The sequence below is a fragment of the Tamandua tetradactyla genome, chromosome 11 (genome assembly GCF_023851605.1).
Source record: "Tamandua tetradactyla isolate mTamTet1 chromosome 11, mTamTet1.pri, whole genome shotgun sequence".
NCBI classification, from domain to species: Eukaryota; Metazoa; Chordata; class Mammalia; order Pilosa; family Myrmecophagidae; genus Tamandua; species Tamandua tetradactyla.
The window spans coordinates 38927705-38953346 of NC_135337.1; the positions used below are offsets into that span (position 1 = coordinate 38927705).

At 35.6% G+C, this 25642-nt stretch overlaps 1 protein-coding gene across 1 annotated transcript in view; it reads left to right on the plus strand.

The window, feature by feature from the left end:
- The window catches only part of COL24A1 (collagen type XXIV alpha 1 chain), a 427584-nt gene that overhangs the window by 102688 nt on the left and 299254 nt on the right, over positions 1 to 25642 (plus strand). The window contains exons 14-15 of the mRNA XM_077119355.1: positions 11252 to 11305; positions 14705 to 14749. Of these exons, the coding sequence (XP_076975470.1) occupies positions 11252 to 11305; positions 14705 to 14749 (99 nt within the window). The remainder of the gene's footprint in view (positions 1 to 11251; positions 11306 to 14704; positions 14750 to 25642) is intronic.

Here is a 25642-nt window from a genome sequence, read left to right on the forward strand (position 1 = left end):
CTGCTGAGCATATGGCATTTGTTTGCCCGTGGCTTCTCACCAGCATAAAGTGGCGTCTTTAACTTCAGCAGACTCTCCCTGCCTGGGGCATGGTTGAGACAGAGGTGGGGTGGTAGGATTTTAATTGCTTCAGTTTTCCAGACCCTGGGGCCTGAATTCCTTGAAGGAGGAATTCTACTTCAGCTGGTCCCTGGCCTTTCTCTTTACACCCTTTAGGGAATTGACTCCTTTCACCTGACTAGTTACTTTGCCTCTCAGACAAGCTTAATCCTCCCTTGCCTGGCTGTACAGGAGCCTGAGAGTGCTTCCATTTCTATCTAATGAGCTGTTGAGAAGCAGGAAAAAAGCTTTTTTAGAGCCAGGGCCCCTGCTCCTTGGGTTTGTCAATTAAGAGCTTAAGTTGTTACGCGTCTCTATATCTCCAGGCTCTATGTACCCCCTTTTCTTAGAGTCGAGCTCTTTTCCAATATTTTGTGCTGTCTGACTCAAAAAGCCTCTGGATTTTTTGTTTTGTTTTTTCCCCTCAGCCCAATACCCTCTCTGCCAGGACAAAAACTTCTAGTACTTTAGTGCTTATTCCAGGTTTATTTATGCTGGGGGCCTATTTTCAATAGTCAGAACTTATTAATTAATTCCGAAATTGGGGCTTGGTTGAGCTAAGCCTTTGTTGCTAGGAAAGTCTGTTTCCTTTCCCCTTGGGGAACCAGCTTGCCATGGCTGTAGGGGAGGGGCACAAGCCGCCTCTGTGGGGGACTTGAAGTTCTGTGTGTGTTCTCACCTGTTCCACTTGGTCAAGACGGGTGTATACTGTGGGTCCAGTCCTGACATTCCCCCAGCAGTTGTTCTGTATCGTTCCTGGCTATTTACTAGCTGTTCTGGAGGAAGAACTAAATTCCATACCTCACTAAGCTGCCATCTTCCAGGGTTGACACTTGAAATGTGGGTCAAATTGTCCTAACTGTGAGAAAAAGGGTACAGAGAATGGAAAAACCCAGAGTACTTCATACTACAGCCTTTTCCTACAATGATCTAATTTCATTGTAAAGAATTTAAAAATATTAGAATTTCTTGGTAATATGTATTCATGTGTAAGAGGTGTAGAAGTAACTTCTAGATTTTATTTTAGTTTTTCTAATCTCTTTTCATTGCTTCATTAGTTTGTTCTTCTATTTTCATTCCTTAGTCTGGGAGAAAGTTAAATTTCTATTATCATCATCAGTGTTGTCTGTTTAGTGTATGCACCTTTGATTTTTATTTATCTCTAATTGAGATTGAACACGTTATTTCTAAACTCTGCTCTAGCAAAGACAAAATAACTTCATAGTTAACTGTAATCTTTAACAGAATTTAGTATTTTTTTAAATTCTGTAAATGTGGTCATTGATATTTTATGGTTATCTTAATCCCTAAATTTTCCTGATTATTTTATATATATTGCTTTACTGTTTTCTTTGTAGAGCTAGGGGAAAAATATTTTCTAGACTCCTAAGCAAAGAGTTTTCCACTCTGTCCAGACACTTGGATATGCTAACAATTATTGCATCTATGAATGGTCTAAAACGTTAATATATATATGTACACAGACACACACACACACACACACACACACACACACACACATATATTCAGTCATAGCAAGCCTAGAATGCGTCTTTTGGTCTTGGTGCTTGATAACTACCATATTTGACAATAATACCACCTTTAGACCCAGGCAAGAGGGACTCTCCTTCTGGGCTCAGCACTTTAGTGGGCCTGCACATCACAAACAAATACAATACATTTATTAAAAATCCATGAGTGCGCCTGTCACTCAAGATCAGTTCTTAGCACTGGCATAACAGTGGATGTAATTCTAGACATCCACTCTTGCAACTGTGTATTATTTATTTGTTGCTGTATAAGAAATTACTCCAAAGTTAGTGGTTTAAAATAGCAGTAAATATTTCTCGTAGTTTCTATAGGCTAGAAATTTGAGATTTGCTTAGTTAGATGATTCTCGCTAAGGTGTTTTTCATGAGGTTATGGTCAAGATTTTGGCTAGGACCAATCAATTGAAGGCTTGACTGAGGCTAGAGAATCTCTTTCTAAAGTACCAAGTTAGAGCCAGCTTTTGGTCAGAGGCCTCGTTTCTTCCCATGGAGACTTTGCCACAGGCTTGCTTGAGTGTCCTCATAACAGAGCTGTTGGCTTCTCCCAGAATGAGTGTTCCAAGAACAAGGTGAAAGTTACAATGTCTTTTATGACCTTACCTCAGAAGTCACACACTTTCACTTCTGTATTTTACTGGTCACATAGGCCAGCTGTGATTCAGTGTGGGAGGGAACTACACAAATGTATGAATATCAGGAGTCAAGCTTCACTGGGACCATCTTTGAGAATTCTGCCACTGAGCCACCATTGCACTGCCCTATATTTTTAATTTAAAGAAGATTTATTACTGATTTAGTTCATTTTCTTTTTCTATTGCAGCATAACAAATTATTCCAAGCATAGTTGTTTAAAACAACACACATTTATTATCTCACAGTTTTTCTGTCCTTTTTTTGTGGGAAGATTTTTGATGACTGATTGGATCTCTTTACTTGTAATTGTTTTATTGAGATTTTCTGTTTCTTCTTGAGTCAGTGTACATAGTTTGTGGATTTCTAGAAATTTGTCCATTTCATCTAAGTTATCTAGCTTGTTGGCATATAGTTGTTCATTTCTCTCTTATGATTTTTAAACATTCTTCATGATCTGTGGTAACAGCCCCCCCTCATTTCTGGTTTTATTTGTGTGCTTTCTCTTCTTTTTTAGTCTAGGGCACCATCAATTTTATTAATTTTTTCAAAGAACCAACTTTTAGTTTTGTTGATTTTCTACTGTTTTATTGTTCTCCAGTTTATTTATTTCTGTTTTAGTCTTTATTATTCATCTTTTATTTGTTTTGGGGTTAGTTTGCTGTTCTTTCTCTAAATTCTCCAGGTGAGCAGTTTTGCTCATTCTTGTTTTTTAACATAGGCATTTAGGACAATAAATTTCCCTCTCTGCATTGCCTTTGCCACATCCCATAAGTTTTGATATGTTGTATTCTCATTATCATTCATCTCCAGATATTTACTGATTTCTCTAGCAATTTCTTCCTTGACCCACTGATTATTTAAGAGTGTGTTATTTAATCTCCATGTATTTGTGAAAGCTCTGGTCCTTTGGTGCTTATTAATTTCCAACTTTATTCCATTGTGATCATATCCATCGTGTGTGCTTTGAATAATTTCAATCTTGTTAAATTTATAGAGACTCAATTTGTGTCCCAGTATATGATCTAACCTGGAGAATGTTCCATGTGCCCTAGAGAAGAATGTGTATCCTGGTATTTGGGGATGTAATGATCTATATATGTCTATTAGATCTAATTCATTTATCTTATTGTTTAGGTTCTCTGTTTCCTTGTTAATCCTCTGTGTGGTTCTTCTGTCTATAGTGGAGAGTGGTGTATTGAAGTCTCCCACCATTACTGTGGATATGTCTATAGCTCCCTTCAGTTTTTCTAATATGTGCCTCATGTACTTTGGAGCTCCTTGATTGGGAGCATACACATTTATGATTGTTATTTCTTCCTGGTGAATTGTTCCTTTTATTAATATGTAGTGTTCTTTGTCTCTTATAATGTTTTTATATTTAAAGTCCATTTTGTCTGATATTAATATAGCTACTCCTGCTTTCTTTTGGTTAAAGATTGCATAGAAAATCTTTTTCTAGTCTTTCACTTTCAATCTAACTGTGTCCTTGAGTATAAGATGTGTCTCTGGTAAACAGCATATAAATGGATTATGTTTTTTGATCCATTCTGTCAGTTTGTATCTTTTAATTGGTGAGTTTAGTCCATTAGCATTTGAAGTAATTACTGTAAAAGCAATTCTTGATTCTACCATCTTGTCCTTTAGTTTTTATTTGTCAGATCTATATATTATTTTCCTTCTCTCTCTCTTTTCCTTTAAATTACCTTTATTCGTATTCTTCAATTCTGTACCCTTCTCCAGACCTCCCTTTCCTGTCTTTTTTTTATCAGCTGACGGGGCCCCGTTTAGTATTTCTTGTAGAGTTGGCCTCTTGTTGACTAGTTCTCTCAATCTTTCTTTATCTTTGAAGATTTTAACCTCTCCCTCAATTCTGAAGGATAACTTGGCTGGATAAAGAATTGGTTGAAAGCCTTTCTCATTCAAGATCTTAAAAATATCTTACCACTGCCTTCTTGCTTCCATGGTGCCTGTTGGGTGAAGTCAGTCTTATGTGTTTTCCCTTGTATGTAGTAGGTTGCTTTTCTCATGCTGCTTTCAGGACTTTCTGTTTCCCTTCAATACCTGACAGTCTAAATAGTATGTGCCTTGGAGTAGGCTTGTTCGAATTTACTCTGTTTGGAGTTTGCTGGGCCTCTTTAATGTGCATATTCGTGTCTTTTATATGGGTTGGGACGTTTTTTATTGTATCTTCAACTAACTTTCCCAACCCTTTTCTCTTCTCCTTCTGGGACACCCATAATTCTTATATTTTTGTGCCTTTTCTTGTCCATCATTTCCCTAAGATCCAGTTGCATTTTTTACATCTTTCTTGCCATTTGTTCTTTTGTGCACTATAATTCTATCTTCTAGCTCATTTATTCTTCCTTCTATTTCTTCAAATCTGCTGTCATGAGTCTCCCGTGTATTTTTTATTTGGTCTACTGTATCTTTCATTTATGTGAGATCTGCCATACTTCTGTTTAATCTCCCAAATTCTTCTTTATGCTCTTCTTGTGTTTTCCTGATACCCTTTATTTCTTTATAAATATCCTTGAGTAATTGTTCCATATTCTGTGTCCCCTTGGAATTTTTATTTGGTCATTTGACTTGGCCATTTCTGTTTGGATCTTTGTGTGTTTTGTGATTTTCTGTTGTGTTCGCAGCATTTGATTATCTTGATATTGTTATTATGCAAGTTGGTTTCCCTCACTCTTCTAAAGTTTTATATTTACTTACTTTTTGATGAGTGTTTCCTTTTGTACTTTTGTCAGTTATTCTCAGCCAAATCAAGGTGCAGCTCTCATTTAGGGGATACAATTCAACTTAAGGGTCTTTTATAAGATAAGCCGGAGTGCATGGGTACTCCAGTGGCAGAATGGCTGACTACCACACAGGAGACCCAAAGTGGACTTCTAGCCCTTTCTCCCCAGCATGTGGCGACTGTGAGGCTCCTCCTCCCTCAAGCTCTCCCCTCCCCATCTGATATAGCTGACCTGCACTTACTCCACAGCCACTTAACTTTTTCAAGCTTCCAAAGAAAGCCTCTAGCTCTAGTTTGCTAAGACAGAGTCTTGAATAGTATAAGATAATCACAGGAGTGGCATCCCATCACCTTTTCTATATTCTGTTTTTCAGAAGCAATTCACTTATCCCACCACACTCAAAAGGACAGGATTACAACAAAAGTGTGAATAGCAGGAAATGGGAATCATTGGGGGTCACCTTACAGTCTGTCCACCACACTGATGAAGCAGTTGAAATGAGCAAGGAAATTGTTCATTATTAGAAAAGATCAAGTGAAATTTCTGAAGCTTTATACTCTTTATAAAATCAAATTTTGTAACTGATCAGAACAATGAAAATGAAAAGAAAAAGAACTATGCACAACCCAGATGCAACAGCATAACTCTGACATGCCCATTAGAAAATGAAGAAAGTTACACTCATGAAATGGGCAAATTGCTCAAGAAAGACTACAGCACTGGATTTTTCCTATGTTTATTGAGTAGATAATCCCATAAAATGACCTTAATTCCCTCTGACAGTGCGAAAATATCTCCAGTAAAGCACAGTTTATTCAAATTAATGAATGTTGATTTCTAGTAGGTGAATATGACAGAAAATAAAAATATTTCATTTTACCACAAATTCTTTCAAATGAAGAGAGAAACTATAGAAACTCTTTTGTAGAAAAGTTCAAAGGTAAAGTATTTTGTCAATAATGTCCCCTATTTTATAACCAATCTCTAAGATCATTATAAATGAAGATATATTAGAAACTTCATTATTAAAGGAAAATTGTCACCTGCATTTAACAAACACACATACAATTACTAGAGTGAAAAAACCTGAATAAATAGCAGAATAATCAATGAAATATTCGATAGTATAAAGAATTGTTATGATGTTTTTAAAATAAAATATTATACATAATCATATAGTGCTACTTTTAATGTCATTAACTGTAAAGTATTTCAGAAAATGAGAGAATATTTCTAGATTTAATATAAATTATCTTGAAAATTGATAATACAATGCTCAATATGTAAGAAGGATGAAAATAATAAACTATATCTAGACTAGAGAATTAGAAATGAAATGCTTAATTTAATGGTTAGTGAAACGAGAAAAGAAATCAGATCTCTAATTTTGCTATTATATTTTTACAGGATTAAAACTTTTTTAAAAATAAGCAAAAAATGGTTTTTCTAAATGGAAAAAAGTGCACTTGACGTATACAACAAAAGTAACATTTTAATGATTCTAATTTTATAGATTATTTTCTGGCTGTTATAGAACAAGAAATAGTCTCAAGTGAAAAAAATTTGAAGGGCTTGACCAACACATTGCTGATTTTGGTATTCTCTGAAAATTAGTCTTGTAAAATTCCAAAGAAGCAGAATTGAAAAATACTTTATGATTCTAGTTATTACTTGGAGATAATGAAAATCCTAAATGGTAGAAATTTATATGATGAAATTATTTTATTATATGTTTATGATAATGTGATTTATATTATGTGACCCCATTGCAAATGTTTGTACATGATATTTAAGATTCATAATTCTTTTCTGAATCTAATTATTGGTTCAAGAATTTTTTTGACAATTCCAATTATTACTTTCTCAGTACAACAAAATTTCTCTAAACTATTAATAAAATATTTTCTAAGAAGTGCAGTGACTCAGGAAAGTTTGGCTAATCTGGCATTACTACCAATAGAATACAAATTATGTGAAAATTTTCTTTCTGACATAATTGATTTTTCTGAAATGGAAAGAAAAATAAGTTTAATGGAATCAATAGATAAGTTATGAATTATGCATATATATTTTTACTTTATTACTTATTCGGATGTCATTGGCTGGTCCATTATTAGACTCCCAGACATTCACCAAAATAAATTCATTTGTCTTTCATATTTCTCCAAATTTCATTTATTTAAGAGCCATAGTTTTCCACATATTTTTCATTTTTGTCTTTATGAAGTTTGTCTGTAGATACTTCATATTTATTTTGTCGATGGGTACATATTTTATTTAACAGTTTATCTTGATTTATCACATTTAAATATTTATATACATGGTGTGATGATTAGGTTAAGATGTCAACTTGGCTGGGGGATGGTGGTCAGTTGTCTAGTCAGGCAAGCACTGTCCTAACCGTTACCGCAAGAATATTTTATGGCTGGTTTATTAATCATCTGTCAGTTGATTGCATCTATGACTGATTACATCTATGATCATTTAAGGATGTATGTTCCACAATAAAATAATCCAATCAGTTAGATTTAATAGTATCAGTTTGAAGACTTTTAAGAGAGAATAGAGAATTTTTACCACTTCTTCACCAGGCCAGCCTCTTGCTGTAGAGTTGGTAGGGGAACTTCATCCGAGTTGCCAGCCTTACGTCCTGACCTATGGATTTTGGACTCTTACATCCCCATGGTTGTGTGAGACACTTTTATAAATCTCATATTTGCAGATATCTCCCCTTGGTTCTGTTTCTTTAGAGAACCCTGGCTAATACATATGGCATTTGAACCTTTATTTATATTTTTTTGCCTAGGACCCTACAAATGTTAGGGGTAAGCCTGAATGAAATTATTCTTTATATATTCATATATAGTTCTCATTTATAGAATGTTGTATACCTTTTAATCAATATAACTATGTCTTTTTTCTTGGAACTGATTTCAGTATAGATAGATTTTAACTGGTTATGCTATTAAATGGTTTGAAAGGTTTTTGTTTTTATTTTTTAGAAAAAAAATGATATTGATTATGGTAATGACATTTTTAAAGAGCTGGGAAATGCATCCTTCATTCATATAATAAAAAACTCAAGTCTATTGCATTTTATATATAAAAATCCTATATAAAGTTTTGCTGAGTGTTTTGAATCCGATGCTGGCCAATAAGGGGAAGCGAAAAGATAAACAAAATACATCTCCATCTTTAAGAGACCTCAGAGTTTTTTAAGAAAGATGGACTTTAGTGAAACAGAGAAAGAAACACAATTTGGCTGAATAACTTTCATGAATAGCTAGTACTGAGCTGTTAGTAATATTATGGAATGAGTTGAGATCTTTCTTCAGTTTATCTGGATTGTGATAGATTAATTACCAAGATATCTCATAGTTTTTGTGAAATAGTTATGCAAGAAGATTAAAAAGAGTTGTGATTAATTATTTGAGCAGAAGTTAGAATACAGATTTATCCAATGTCCCTGATCTACTTTTAAAAAAATAATCATTAATACCTATTATGCTCGTTTTTGAGAAGAGGACAAAGTTCACCAAAATAAGAATTCTTAAAAATTATACAGATAGAACTGTTATTTCTTTGTTGATTTGTTGGAATGGATTATTCAAACCAATATTATAAGCAAAAGGTCTTCCCAGAGTAAATCAAATATACGTTAATTAAATTAAATGAGACTTCTGTCATCTTTAAGAATTTTCAGAGGGATTTTCATGGACCCATTTAATTTCAGTTCAGTTTTTCTATAACTCATACCTGAAATTCTTATAACTCATAACTGAAATTGTCAATTGTTAATCATTTTTTGAAATATTATTTCTACAGCTTATAAAATGTAGGACTTAAAGTATATCCTTATTTTATTGTCCTCCCTTATTTTATGTGGATTTGGATGCCAGCTGTTTGTAAGTGGGGTCTGTAAGCTCCTGCTGCCCAGCACTTGGGCACCTCTAGGTCTCTGGAAGTTGCAGTCCTCCTAGGTAGAGGGAGAAATCACCAGCTTTGTGGGAAGCTGAGAGCAGCACCTCTCACCGGATGAGGAGGGAGGGGGGACAGTCAGTCCCAAATAATACATATCTTATCAATCCTGAGTCCTCAAGTATATTTTCAGACAATTCCTCTCCTTGTTTAGACTTTTTTCTTCTTCTCTTAAGAACAGTTTTATTGAGATATAATTCACATGCCATAAAATTCAGTCTTTCAAAATGTATAATTCAGTGGTTTTAGTATTTTCAGAGCTGGGCAACCATCACCAATATCTAATTTTAGAATATTTTTATGACTTCCAAAGGAAACTGTATATTCATTAGCAGTCACTCTCCATTTCTCCCCAACCTCCCCAGCCCTGGGCAACCACTAATCTGTCTTCTATCTCTATGGATTTGCCTATTCTAGACGTTTCACATGAATGGAATCATGTAGTATGCCCTCCATTCTTTATTATTTCACTTAGATTTCTGGAAAACCTACTTACTATCTATGGAAAAATCAATAATCTCTGATGGCATAGATTTATTACATTATTTTTCCTTTTTTTTTCCATTACCTGTGAATCATAAATACTTTCAAATACCCACATTAGGTCATACTGAATAGAATGATATATTGCAGATATGTAAGCTTGTTGACAACACAGTTGGCTTCCAAGAACGATGATAGCAAACTTCTGCTTGAACTTCAACTGACTTTGAAGGGGGTGTGGTAGTTAAGTTCAGGTGTCAACTTGACCAGCTGAAGGTGCCTAGTTCTGTTGCTGTGGACATGAGCCAATGGCTTATGAACCTCATCTGTTGCTGATTACATCTGCAGTCTGCTAGGAGGTGTGCCTGCTGCAGTGAATGACGTTTAACTTAATTGGCTGGTGCTTAAATGAGAGAGTACAACATAGCACAGCTGAAGCAGCTCAGCATATCTCATCTCAGCACTCTCAGCTCAGCCCAGGCCTTTGGAGGTGCAGATGGGAATCACCCTGGGGAAAGTTGTCAGAACCCAGAGGCCTGGAGAGAAGGCCAGCAGAGATCACCCTGTACCTTCCCACGTAAGAAAGCTGCCTTTCCTCTGAAGAACTATACGTTATTAAATAAATAAATTCCCTTTTATTAAAAGCCAGTCCATCTCTGGTGTGTGCATTCCGGCAGCTAGCAAACTAGAACTGGGGTATGGCTACAATATGTTTGACTACACACATGGTTTTATATTCTATGATTACAGAATAAGAGAAATTGCTTCTAGTATAAGTTAACCATGTTTTAGAAAACATACATTTTTTTCTGTTGTTAAGTCTTCTTTTTAAACTTAGCCCATTCATGTTTGTACTGGTGAACCAGAGATTTTTGGCAGTCTGTTGAATATGATAAATAACACGGTTTGCCTAAATAAAGATATTATAAGAATTGAATGATGTAGTTTTATTTCTTTTACTCTTATGTGTCTTTTAAAGATTGTAGTATTAAGTCTTATAAACCATTTTATAAATCATCTTTGAAAAATGAGCTTAAAAGTTGACAAATTAGTTGGTATATCTTTAGCAAAAAAAACTATAGTATATAAAATAAATGTAACTGAATAATTAAATTATTTTATAATATAATTTATAATGAGAAAGTATTTTAATTTAATATTCCTCTTACTTTTATAATGCAGAATTCTCAAGGAAAGCATTATTTTGGGAAGCATTCTTTTTGGTGGTGCCATGTTATGCATTTGCAGTATTTATGTGCACTATGCCTTTCTCCAGTAAAATTGTACTTAAAGAGCTTATCTTTAAACATGTTCTATCTTGAAATAAAGAGTTAAATGTTTAGTGTAGCAGAGTAGTAAAGAACATGAACTGTGGTGTCAAACTATGTACATTCAAATCTGAGCCTCAGAAACTTGTTTAGCCTTGTACAAGTTGCTTAACCTCTTTGTGCTTTAATTTCCTCAACTGTAAGGAGAGGATTATTATTAGTACTCATCAAATAAAACTTTAATGAAGTTAAATGAAATAATACATATATGTAAGTATAAAAGACCTTAGCATATAAAATAGCTTTTATAAAACATAGAACTATTGTACTTAAAGTAAATGAAGTACTATGAAAAAAAATTCAAGTTTTTGTCACATTACAATTTGGAGGGTGAGATATAAATTTCCTATTATTAAATGCTTTTTCAGAAAACACAGCAAAAATGAAGTCCTTATATATTGTGGCTTTAACAGAATTCTTCCTGTCTTTTTCTGTGCAGGGATTTCCAGGTGACTTTGGAGATAGAGGCCTGGCTGGTCCTGATGGCAGTCCTGTGAGTACATTGTGATGGTCCAGCCTTACCTTCCAGCATGACTCAGATTCCATAGCAACTGCATTTGCCATCCTCATTGCCATTTTCTGTGAATAAGCTCTGCTAGCTTTAGAGTGTACCAGTGTGTACACTACAAATTGTGATTTCCAAACATGGAAAATAAGCCAAAAATATACAGATAAACTTTGTCTTGAGACACAATCATTAAAATTAATTACATGTACTAATAAGCTTCAGGTAAAAATTGTGTACTCAGTGATTGTTCTTTTGGACCAAGAACTATCATTGATATTCTTTTAAGTGTTTTGTAAGGAATCCATCTGTTTTGGGATTGTTCGTGTGTCTCTGTTCTGATTAGGGAAAGAGTTACCATTTTGCAATTAATTTAGTTATATTATTGTCCAATGATTTGATCTATGCCATACACACCTTCTTTTCATTATATTAATATATATTTACATATCATATAATCATCCATAGTATACAATTAGTGGTTCACAGTATCATAATATAGCTGTGCATTCATCACTAGATACTTGAACATTTTCATTACTCAAAAAAATTTAAAATAATAATAAAAATTAAAAAGAACATCCCAACATCCCATATCCCCATACTCCTCTATTATTTTTGTCTTTATTTTCTTACACATCTGCCCATAAACTGGATAAAGGGAGGGTCAGGCACAAGATTTTCACAATCATCACATGGTCACACCTTAAAATCTAATTAGTTATATAATCATCTTCAAGAATCAAGTCTATTGGATTACAGTTCAGCAATATCAGTTATTGCTCTAACTACTCCAAAACACCAAAAATTGAAATGGGATATCAATATATTTCATAAGAGTAACCTCTAAAATGACCTCTCAACTCTATTTGAAATCTCTTAGCCACTGAAACTTTATTTTGTTTCGTTTCTCTTCCCCCTTCTGGTCAATAAGTCTTTCCCAATCCCATGATGCCAGGGCCAGGTTCATCCCTGGGATTCATGTTCCATGTTGCCAGGAAGATTTATATCCCTGGAGTCATGTTCCATATAGAGGGGAGGGCCATGAGTTCACCTGTGGAGTTAGCTTAGAGAGAGAGGCCATATCTGAGCAACCCAAGAGTCTCAGGGTGATTCAGAGGTCAAATCTTAAGCAGGCTTTAACCTATCCTTTGCAGGAATAAGTGTCATAAGGGCGAGTCCCAATATTGAAGGCCTGGCTCATCAACTTGGCAGTCCCCCTTACTTGTGAGAATATGAGGTTGTTCCCAGGTGGGGAAGTTTAATATGTCTGTCTGTATCCCTAGTCTCTCAAGAGGATTTTGCAAATTTTTTTTTATCTTCTGCCCAGATTACTCTCCAATGTATTGAAGCATTATACTAACCTGTATAGACCAGGATCTCACTCCCTATTCAGGGTTTCATGTAATTATGATAATTGAATAAGCTGACCATATAAATTAAATTAGATATTATGCTACCAAAAATATAAAATTTGACTAAATAAACATCTCTTCCTATGTTCTCACAGAAGTTGAAGTTTTAATATACAGTCAATATCATCCTTTTCCCTTTAGTTTGGTTTACCTTAGTCCTAACCACCTCAGCTTCATTCATATCTCTGATTAAAATGTGATCCCTTATTCAGTGTTTCTAACAGTTGCTGTATGTGATAATGCTGACTTTGATAGCTTCAGAGCTCTTACTCTGAGTCTCAGGTGTCACACAAATACCCAAAGTTGAAGGGAATGACCAGGATATAGACAAATAGTTCAGCATCTCAGAATTTAGAAATAACAGTTTCAACTCTGAAATAGATGGGACTACTGTAAGAGTTTGCAATCTAGGAACCTTTACAATAAGCCAGTGATAACCTATACTCTTGAATTCAATTAAGTTTGCACATTATAATTAGCCCATATTAATGAGTCATTATAATATTTGTCTTTTTGTTTCTGGCTTATTTCACTCAACATACTGTTTTCAAGGTTCATTCACCTAGTTGCCTTCCTCATAACTTCACTCCTTCTTGCAGCTGTTCAGGATTCCATTGTATCTTTTCATAATATTTTAAGGTGAATTAGAGTCAACCACCAAAGTCCCTGTACCCTAAATTAGGAATATTTTCTATATTTAGAAATGCAAATCACTAGGATTTCTGTTTAAAATCAAGTGTTTGAAAATAGTTTCCTCTTTCTTTGTTATAATTATATTAGCTAATTCAATTAATTTAGCAATTGTTTTATTATAAGGCATGGCAGATAAGAGAAGAGTAGAACTGGTTTCCAGAAAGTTGCTTAAAATGTAAATGATGTTTACATTTATCTTTACTGTTTTTTTCTTGCACATGATTCTGGAGAGCTTCTCATTTCAAGAATAGTAAAGTAAGCCTTATTTAGTTTTCTCCATAATACCATTTATGGCTTTGCATGTTTAATGTGAGGCCATCTTATTTTTTGTCAGTACATGAAGTCTGTAAAGGTTGAAGTCATATAATACTTGCAACTTTCTTTTAGAAATCTAATTTTAATTTAAAATATAATTTAATGCTTCCTGAAGAGAGATTTTAATATTGTAAAAGCAAGAATGAATTGATTTTTTTAGTATACTGGCTTAGAATTTTCTATGGTCGATACTGTGCCTTTTTTTCAAAATAGAATCTGCAGTGGCCCCCCAAAAAAGGTGGGGGCTATACTTGTACTTTTACTATGTAAATAATGTTAACACAGACATGGAATGGATTGTGAATTATCTTTCAGACTATTTATAATGACAGTGAGCTCAAAAGACCTACCATAATTCAAATGAAAAAATTAATATTGATAATTTACAATCTCATATCTATATAAATAATTTTAAAATATTGGTTATTTCTTATATTTGTATGGTACATTAATGAAAAATTTCCGAACTTTTTATCATGACATAATTTTTATTGTGATCTTTACAATGAAGACAAACATTACTATTACTATTTTATATTGAGGAGACTAAAGTTTATAGGAGTGAATGTGCTTCAAAAGAGTTGAAAGTGTTAACAGTTTGAAAATGCCCTCCTGTCTTTTCATACAATATGTAGGCTAGTTATGTAGACAATGTTGATAACTAATAGGACTTACATCCTTTATTAGTTATATAAAGGCATAGAGCAGTATGTATCCTAGGCTAGATAGTAGTCCTAGCATCCACAAGTGTGAAGCCAAGGACACTTTGGAAGAACATGAACCACAGATTTTTACTTCTCAAGACAGTAATAACAGTAGGGAAGTTTCAGAAGTTAACTGTAGTAAAAAGTAAATTTTCCGAGACCTTTTGTCTTCTCTTCAGAAAATATCCTCAGTAGTTGGGACTCTATAAACTAACCCAAGAATCATATTTAACTAATTTTTCACATTTTTTTTTATATAGGGACATGTAGGTAGCATTGGCCCGCCAGGATTTCCTGGGCTTAGAGTGAGTATCATTAAATATCATCATTCTTATAAAATATTTTACTGTGTAATTTCCTTTTATCAGATTTGTTTTTTTTGGCAGATATGTTTTTAAAACTTGAGAAAATGAGAATTTTTAGTGTCTTTGGATATAAATCTTGCTCAAATGTATTTTTCATCCATATATGCAAGTTGGACCAGTATTATGGATCAAGAAATTAATTATATTTTACCATAAGCTAAAATAACAATATATTTGTGTAGAGTAAATGTGTTTATTTATGCCTGTCTGATTTAATAATTCTTTTTTTTTTTTTTTTTTTTAAGGAAAGACAGTTCATTTTTTTTTTTTTTTTTTTTTTTTATTAATGGAAAGAAAAAAAAGAAATTAACACAACATTTAGAAATCATACCATTCTACATATGTACTCAGTAATTCTTAACATCATCACATAGATGTATGATCATTGTTTCTTAGTACATTTGCATCAGTTTAGAGGAACTAGCAACACAACAGAAAAAGATATAAAATGTTAATATAAAGAAAAGAAATAAAAGTAGTAGTAATAGTAAAAAACAACAACAACAAACAAACCAACAAGCAAACAAAAACAAAAAAAAACCCTATAGCTCAGATGCAGCTTCATTCAGTATTTTAACATGATTACTTTACAATTAGGTATTATTGTGCTGTCCATTTTTGAGTTTTTGTATCTAGTCCTGTTGCACAATCTGTATCCCTTCAGCTTCAATTACCCATTGTCTTACCCTGTTTCTAACTCCTGCTGAACTCTGTTACCAATGACATATTTCAAGTTTATTCTCGAATGTCCGTTCACAACAGTGGGACCATACAGTATTTGTCCTTTAGTTTTTGGCTGGATTCACTCAGCATAATATTCTCTAGGTCCATCCATGTTATTACATGGTTCACAAGTTTATCTTGTCTTAAAGCTGCATAATATTCCATCGTATGTATATACCACAGTTTGTTTAGCCACTCTTCTGTTGATGGAGATTTTGGCTGTTTCCATCTCTTTGCAATTGTAAATAACGCTGCTATAAACATTGGTGTGCAAATGTCCATTTGTGTCTTTGCCCTTAAGTCCTTTGAGTAGATACCTAGCAATGGTATTGCTGGGTCGTATGGCAATTCTATATTCAGCTTTTTGAGGAACCGCCAAACTGCCTTCCACAGTGGTTGCACCCTTTGACATTCCCACCAACAGTGAATAAGTGTGCCTCTTTCTCCGCATCCTCTCCAGCACTTGTCGTTTTCTGTTTTGTTGATAATGGCCATTCTGGTGGGTGTGAGATGATATCTCATTGTGGTTTTGATTTGCATTTCTCTAATGGCCAGGGACATTGAGCATCTCTTCATGTGCCTCTTGGCCATCCGTATTTCTTCTTCTGGTAGGTGTCTGTTTAAGTCTTTTTCCCATTTTGTAATTGGGTTGGCTGTCTTTTTGTTGTTGAGTTGAATAATCTCTTTATAAATTCTGGATACTAGACCCTTATCTGATATGTCATTTCCAAATATTGTCTCCCATTGTGTAGGCTGTCTTTCTACTTTCTTGATGAAGTTCTCTGATGCACAAAAGTGTTTAATTTTGAGAAGCTCCCATTTATTTATTTCCTTCTTCAGTGTTCTTGCTTTAGGTTTAAGGTCCATAAAACCACCTCCACTTGTAAGATCCATAAGATATCTCCCAACATTTTCCTCTAACTGTTTTATGGTCTTAGACCTAATGTTTAGATCTTTGATCCATTTTGAGTTAACTTTTGTATAGGGTGTGAGAGATGGGTCTTCTTTCATTCTTTTGCATATGGATATCCAGTTCTCTAGGCACCATTTATTGAAGAGACTGTTCTGTCCCAGGTGAGTTGGCTTGACTGCCTTATCAAAGATCAAATGTCCATAGATGAGAGGGTCTATATCTGAGCACTCTATTCGATTCCATTGGTCGATATATCTATCTTTATGCCAATACCATGCTGTTTTGACCACTGTGGCTTCATAGTATGCCTTAAAGTCAGGCAGCGCGAGACCTCCAGCTTCGTTTTTTTTCCTCAAGATGTTTTTAGCAATTCGGGGTACCCTGCCCTTCCAGATAAATTTGCTTATTGGTTTTTCTATTTCTGAAAAATAAGTTGTTGGGATTTTGATTGGTATTGCATTGAATCTGTAAATCAATTTAGGTAGGATTGACATCTTAACTATATTTAGTCTTCCAATCCATGAACACGGTACGCCCTTCCATCTATTTAGGTCTTCTGTGATTTCTTTTAACAGTTTTTTGTAGTTTTCTTTATATAGGTTTTTTGTCTCTTTGGTTAAATTTATTCCTAGGTATTTTATTCTTTTAGTTGCGATTGTAAATGGGATTCGTTTCTTGATTTCTACCTCAGCTTGTTCATTACTAGTGTATAGAAAAGCTACAGATTTTTGAATGTTGATCTTGTAGCCTGCTACTTTGCTGTACTCATTTATTAGCTCTAGTAATTTTGTTGTGGATTTTTCTGGGTTTTCTACATATAGTATCATATCGTCTGCAAACAGTGATAGTTTTACTTCTTCCTTTCCAATTTTGATGCCTTGTATTTCTTTTTCTTACCTAATTGCTCTGGCTAGAACTTCCAACACAATGTTGAATAATAGTGGTGATAGTGGACATCCTTGTCTTGTTCCTGATCTTAGGGGGAAAGTTTTCAATTTTTCCCCATTGAGGATGATATTAGCTGTGGGTTTTTCATATATTCCCTCTATCATTTTAAGGAAGTTCCCTTGTATTCCTATCTTTTGAAGTGTTTTCAGCAGGAAAGGATGTTGAATCTTGTCAAATGCCTTCTCTGCATCAATTGAGATGATCATGTGATTTTTCTGCTTTGATTTGTTGATATGGTGTATTACATTAATTGATTTTCTTATGTTGAACCATCCTTGCATACCTGGGATGAATCCTACTTGGTCATGATGTATAATTCTTTTAATGTGTTGTTGGATACGATTTGCTAGAATTTTATTGAGGATTTTTGCATCTGTATTCATTAGAGAGATTGGTCTGTAGTTTTCTTTTTTTGTAATATCTTTGCCTGGTTTTGGTATGAGGGTGATGTTGGCTTCATAGAATGAATTAGGTAGTTTTCCCTCCACTTCGATTATGTTGAAGAGTTTGAGGAGAGTAGGTACTAATTCTTTCTGGAACGTTTGGTAGAATTCACATGTGAAGCCGTCTGGTCCTGGACTTTTCTTTTTAGGGAGGTTTTGAATAACTAATTCAATCTCTTTACTTGTGTTTGGTTTGTTGAGGTCGTCTATTTCTTCTTGAGTCAAAGTTGGTTGTTCCTGTCTTTCCAGGAACCTGTCCATTTCTTCTAAATTGTTGTATTTATTAGCGTAAAGTTGTTCATAGTATCCTGTTATTACCTCCTTTATTTCTGTGAGGTCAGTAGTTATGTCTCCTCTTTCATTTCTAATCTTATTTATTTGCATCCTCTCTCTTCTTCTTTTTGTCAATCTTGCTAAGGGCCCATCAATCTTGTTGATTTTCTCATAGAACCAACTTCTGGTCTTATTGATTTTCTCTATTGTTTTCATGTTTTCAATTTCATTTATTTCTGCTCTAATCTTTGTTATTTCTTTCCTTTTGCTTGCTTTGGGATTAGTTTGCTGTTCTTTCTCCAGTTCTTCCAAGTGGACAGTTAATTCCTGCATTTTTGCCTTTTCTTCTTTTCTGATAAAGGCATTTAGGGCAATAAATTTCCCTCTTAGCACTGCCTTTGCTGCGTCCCATAAGTTTTGATATGTTGTGTCTTCATTTTCATTTGCCTCTAGGTATTTACTAATTTCTCTTGCAATTTCTTCTTTGACCCACTTGTTGTTTAAGAGTGTGTTGTTGAGCCTCCATGTATTTATGAATTTTCTGGCACTCCGCCTATTATTGATTTCCAACTTCATTCCTTTATGATCCGAGAAAGTGTTGTGTATGATTTCAATCTTTTTAAATTTGTTAAGACTTGCTTTGTGACCCAGCATATGGTCTATCTTTGAGAATGATCCATGAGCACTTGAAAAAAAGGTGTATCCTGCTGTTGTGGGATGTAATGTCCTATAAATGTCTGTTAAGTCAAGTTCATTTATAGTAATATTCAGGTTCTCTATTTCTTTATTGATCCTCTGTGTAGATGTTCTGTCCATTGATGAGAGTGGTGAATTGAAGTCTCCAACTATTATGGTATATGTGTCTATTTCCCTTTTCAGTGTTTGCAGTGTATTCCTCACGTATTTTGGGGCATTCTGGTTCGGTGCGTAAATATTTATGATTGTTATGTCTTCTTGTTTAATTGTTCCTTTTATTAGTATATAGTGTCCTTCTTTGTCTCTTTTAACTGCTTTACATTTGAAGTCTAATTTGTTGGATATTAGTATAGCCACTCCTGCTCTTTTCTGGTTGTTGTTTGCATGAAATATCTTTTCCCAACCTTTCACTTTCAACCTATATTTATCTTTGGGTCTAAGATGTGTTTCCTGTAGACAGCATATAGAAGGATCCTGTTTTTTAATCCATTCTGCCAGTCTATGTCTTTTAATTGGGGAATTCAGTCCATTGACATTTAGAGTTATTACTGTTTGGATAATATTTTCCTCTACCATTTTGCCTTTTGTATTATATATATCATATCTGTCTTTCCTTCTTTCTACACTTTTCTCCATGTCTCTCTCTTCTGTCTTTTTGTATCTGACTCTAGTGCTTCCTTTAGTATTTCTTGCAAAGCTGGTCTCTTGGTCACAAATTCTCTTAGTGACTTTTTGTCTGAGAATGTTTTAATTTCTCCCTCATTTTTGAAGGATAATTTTGCTGGATATAGGAGTCTTGGTTGGCAGTTTTTCTCTTTTAGTATTTTAAATATATCATCCCACTGTCTTCTAGCTTCCATGGTTTCTGCTGAGAAATCTACACATAGTCTTATTGGGTTTCCCTTGTATGTGACGGATTGTTTTTCTCTCGCTGCCTTCAAGATCCTCTCTTTCTCTTTGACCTCTGACATTCTAACTAGTAAGTGTCTTGGGGAACGCCTATTTGTGTCTAATCTCTTTGGGGTGCGCTGCACTTCTTGGATCTGTAATTTTAGGTCTTTCATAAGAGTTGGGAAATTTTCAGTGATAATTTCTTCCATTAGTTTTTCTCCTCCTTTTCCCTTCTCTTCTCCTTCTGGGATACCCACTACACGTATATTTGTACGGTTCACATTGTCCTTGAGTTCCCTGATACCTTGTTCAAATTTTTCCATTCTTTTCCGGATAGTTTCTGTTTCTTTTTGGAGTTCAGATGTTTCATCCTCCAAATCACTAATTCTATCTTCTGTTTCTTTAAATCTGTCATTGTAGGTATCCATTGTTTTTTCCATCTTTTCTACTTTATCTTTCACTTCCATAAGTTCTGTGATTTGTTTTTTCAGTTTTTCTATTTCTTCTTTATGTTCAGCCCATGTCTTCTTCATGTCCTCCCTCAATTTATCGATTTCGTTTTTGAAGAGGTTTTCCATTTCTGTTCGTATATTCAGCATTAGTTGTTTCAGCTCCTGTATCTCATTTGAACTATTGGTTTCTTCGTTTGACTGGGCCATATGTTCAATTTTCTGCGCGTGATCCGTTATCTTCTGCTGGCGTCTGGGCATTTAGTCAGATTTCCCCGGGTGTTCGACCCCACAGGTTGAAAGATTTTTCTGCGCAGTCTCTCGGTTCTGTTCTTTCTATCCTGCCCAGTAGGTGGCGCACGTGGCACACGCCTGTCTGTGGGTTCCACCAGCGAAAGTTGCTGTGGGTCCCTCAACTCTGGAAAACTCTCGCCGTAGGGGAGGTTTGGCAACCGAAGCGTCTTGGAAGAATGCCAGCCGGCCCGGGGTTCCAAACGCGGGGAGGGTCGCCGGCTGTCGCAGCACAGGAGAGCGTCCGGCCAAATTAGCTAGTCGGCCCGGGGCACCAAGCGTGGCGGGAGGGCGCCAGCTGTCGCAGCCCGGGAGAGTGCACTGTTCCCAGCCGACGGGGGAGTCACGTGTTTGGAAGGGATCCCCCGGTCACTGTTCTCCGCAGTCTGGGGATTTCCGACCCAACTATCTCAGTTGTTCCGGGGGGCCTCGTGTGGTGGGGGCACCAGCCGCCGCGGCCTAAGGGGACCGCCTGTCCAAATCTACCAGCTGGCCTGGGAAGGTGGAAGGGAGGGACTCCGGTCGCTTGCTGTCCCACCCAGGAAAGCCCGTGCCCCTTGGTGATCTCACCGGAGCTGGTTCTCCCAGATAGTCAGCCGTTCCAGGATGGGGTACGCTGTCCCTTTAATCTCCCTCGTGTCTCCGGGAGCTGCTCTGTATTATCTCCACTCCCCCAGTAGTTGTTCTGGAGGAGGAAAGGTGAGGGCGGCAAGGCTGTCGAGGCTGGTGGCGGAGGAGCACGGTGAAGGCGGGGGAAGAGGGCATCGTGTTGGTTGGAGAGCAGCCGGAGCAGGAGGGGGAGGAGGGGGGTAGGGAGGTCGGGCGGCTCGGCTGCTGCGGGGCGCGTGCGCCGCGCGGCGGGCCGGCGGAGAAAGAGAGGGGGTAGGGAGGTCGGGCGGCTCGGCTGCTGCGGGGCGCGTGCGCCGCGCGGCGGGCCGGCGGAGAAAGAGAGGGGGGTAGGGAGGTCGGGCGGCTCGGCTGCTGCGGGGCGCGTGCGCCGCGCGGCGGGCCGGCGGAGAAAGAGAGGGGGTAGGGAGGTCGGGCGGCTCGGCTGCTGCGGGGCGCGTGCGCCGCGCGGCGGGCCGGCGGAGAAAGAGCTGATTTAATAATTCTTAATCAAGATCTAGCATCCCCTCTAGAATAGCCACCTCTTTCCTTTTCAGTATGAAATAGTCTTTCACATTGCCTGATGGAGAGACAGATAGATCTAAGCAGAAACACATGATGACTGTACACTTTTGTTTATGAAATAAAACTGAATAAATGGTTAGGAAAGCCATCTTAAAGAAATGTAGGAGCTGAACTTCAGCAATGTCATCAAAAATTTTAATACTTTATTTATCATACTGAAAATACAAGTGACTGTATCAATTGTCTACTTAAGCAAAATTTGTATAGTGAACTCAATTCTGAGTTACTTTGGCATTTCTGATATAGGCAAAGGACAGTTTAATAACAGTAAGTCTGTGAAGGCCAAAATAATATAGTTCAGATAGGTAACTTTGAAATTATTCATTGAATCAAGCAGACTGCTACTTCTGATATATCTTCATAAATAGACTTATGGTTCTTGACAGGGATAGAATTGCAGCTATTTTATGTAAATTTAGAGCCCTGTGCTTTAAAATTCAGCTGAGTTAAAGGCAGAGTCAGAATACTTTCATGAAATGTTAAGGAGCTTAGTAAAAATAGAATCTTAATTGTAAACCACCTGTATTTATAGAAAAGTGGAATGTGACCATGGGCAGCAGTAAGATTTTCCTTAAAAATCAGTTTAAGATTTGCACTATACAGATGAAGTAGATAGTTAAGATTCCAGAATTTTATATCATAAGTTATGGTCACAATATTTCTAATCTAAACTTGAATACAAGTCTTCTGACTCCAAATTCAGTGTTCTTTCCCCTACCTTTAACAATTTGATCAAAGAAATAAGACTGGAGCTTAGTTATTAAAACTGGGGTAAAATTAAAGTCAGCAACATAAGTTTTAACTTACCACTCTGGAATAACAAGAGTATGGTATTTAGAGTCAGAGAACCTGAGTGAGTCCAAGATACTTAAACTTTTATCTTTATAATCAATAGTAATAGCAATAAAAATAGTAATAGCAGATCACAGTTATTTTGTATTTTCTGTGTGGTAGTCAGAAATGTTATTTAATTCTCAGAATCACCCAAGACCTCTTAGGTTAAAAGTGCTTGAGTCCAGGGGGTGCAAGGGTAGTTTAGTGGTAGAATCCCCACCTGCTATGTAGGAGACCCAGGTTTGATTCCTGATCTACGCAATTCCCCCCAAACAAACAACAACAAAACAAACAAAATGCAACAAACACAAATTCAACAGATGGTGCTGCAATAACAGGATACTCACATGGAAAAATAATGAAATGTGACCCCGACATATAGCATACAAAAAAAAAAGGAAGTGCTTGAGTCCAGAATTGCAGCTAGGTGATCTAAATCTAGAGTCCAAAATTCTAATGATTGTGTATATCATGTCCTTAAAACTTACAATGCCTTAAAATGCATAATATCTATCTTCTAAGCTTTTTATTAGGTTTTTGTGAGCGATTCTATGTAAGGAAGGAAAGAGTTTTTCCTCAGAACCTAGAATAGGGTTAATCCTATAGTTAATATCCTATAGTTAGTGGTCAGTGGTCTTATCAGTAGGGAAAGAAATGACGTAGGGAAGGGAGTTGAGCTCCCCAAATTTTCTCAGTACACACTTCATTTCACCTATCAGCATGGATTTGGTTAGCTCCAGAGCTTCTCCTATTATTCTTAAGATTAATACCAAGTCCTTAACATGACCTAAAGTGTCTAGCCTGTTTTGATTCTTACCTGCATCTTAAGGACTTAATCTTTGTGCACCAACAAAGCTGTTTTTTCTCAGATGCCATGCAGCATCCCTACTACAGGGCCTTTGCACATGCTCTTTTACCTGAAACACTATGTCTCTTCCTTTCTGCCTAGCTCTTTCTTTTCAATTTCAGGACTTTCCTGGCACATAATGGTGCTCAGTAAAAATAAACTAAATTTTCTATCTTCCATTTTTCTCAGTCTGCTCTTGGTAGATGGCAAGAGATTCTACAGAGGAGGAGATGGCTAATGACATCAGTAATCATTTTTGTAATCTTCATTCCTTGTACATTGTTTTAGATGGTATTTTATAGTTTTAAGAGAATTTTCACATACATAACTCATTTGTTCCTCAACAAGTAGATAAAGCCAGAATTATTACTCCCCTTTATATTCATTAATTTGTTTTTTATCAAAACACTATGAGCACCTACTATGCTGGACTAAGAGCTAGGCTTAAAAATACAAACAAGCCGAGGTTATTGTTTTGGGCAACATTAAAATCTAAATGGCATGGAATTAAATGTAAGCAAATAATGTGATTACTACTATAATGAATTAAAGGTAAAGCCACTGAGAAAGGAGCAGTTTATGTTATCTTGTTCAGTCATAGGCTTCCAAAGGAGATATCTTTTAAAGTTGTGTCTTGAAGATCATGTTTAAGTAGGGTAGGGTGGAGAGGCAAAGGGACTATTTAGGCATTTGCTGTGTGCAAATGCACAGAAGAAGGGAAGAATGAAATGTTTGGGAAATGGAAAGAAAAGGAGCAGGATTATGGGGGAGAATTGGAGTGGAAAGGAAGGGATGAGGTTTTGAAGGCAATTGGGAAAGATTATAAAGAACCTTTTTACTTCATATTGAGCAGTTTGTCTGCATGCCCAGAGCTGCAGCCTTCCAATAGGTATAGTTTCTGATAAGAGATGATATTGCTTTCTCTAATTATTTTTCCGTGCCATTGATTGTTATTGTCATTTGCTTTCTTTAATATACTAGTGGCAGTGATTTTTGCCTATGAATGTGGGTAGGTACGGTTAAAAAGCCCAATGTGTATTTCCACAAAATATTCATATGAACTCATATTAATTGTTCATTGGCTGCTGTTTTAACATGAAGAACCTATCCTTAGTGTCTCTCTATTTCTTTGACTTATGTTGACTGAAAAGTTTTCTATTATTTATAGCTTTATGGAAGGCTCTTTTGCCTTTGGTACTGGATCTCATATATCCCCAGCTAAGCTCCCACACTTGAAAGTATTTCTCTCTGTTCCACATTCTTATAGAACAAGAATGTGGTTGGTGAGGACAGCTGAGGGTCTGCAGGTTAAGTTGTGGAACTAAAAACTGTGCTATCATAGATTGTTTTCTGAGTGCTGTAGTTTTTTTAGGACTAGAGCTTGCTGCACAGTTTGTGACATTCCACAAAATGCTTGGTATTTCTTGGAAATTTCTATACATTTACCATTCAGTTTTTGCTTTTTAACTCTCTATTTTACTAAGTCCTTTATAGCATACATTTTTGTGGACATCTCAAAATATTATTTTGTGATTTTTCTTTTAGAGTCACTAAAAATGTGAAATAGAATATCGTGTATACAAAATGCATGATTCATCTGAAGAGGCAGGTTATGTACAGTAATATATTTATTGAGGTAAAGGATTAGAATATATAAATGAGAAAAAAATAGGACAAAGACTTTTTGTTTGTAAGGTATTCTTTTCATGCTTACATAGATTTATTGCTGTATAATTTCTAAACAGAGAGATTTATTGAATTTTTTTAGCCTGTCAGAAGTTTTAAAGCTATAAACTTTAAGCAAGCTGAACTTTGGATAAACTAGTTAATGTGTTCATAAGAACAATTGTTTCCTACCAATGGAATTTGAAATTACAAGCAATGATACATTAATTATATATCTATTTATTTAATTGGAAAGTATTACCCTTTTCTTCCCAAAGTCCCATATATTTCAGGATTAAACATGTTGGAAATACTTTATCTTAGTTACGTTTTGCAGACTTTAGAACTCAATTCAGAAGTAAAATTGTCATATTTTCCATTCTGAAATTTGTATTATATAAATATAGCCTATTAGAAATGTTCCTGTTGAGAGAACTCTAGAAATTACTGTTAAAATTTTTTAAAGTTGATTAATTCATTCCATACTCATTTATTTCAAAACCATTATATCCTAGTTAATATGTTAGATCTGGGAAATAACCTGAATAGACATGTTTCTGTTCTCACAGAATGCACAGACTAGGAAAAACAGAAAGCAAAGTCCAATACAGTGTACTCAGTAATATAGTAAAAAGACTTTCTTGTAGTGGGAAGCATACCTTCAAAGGT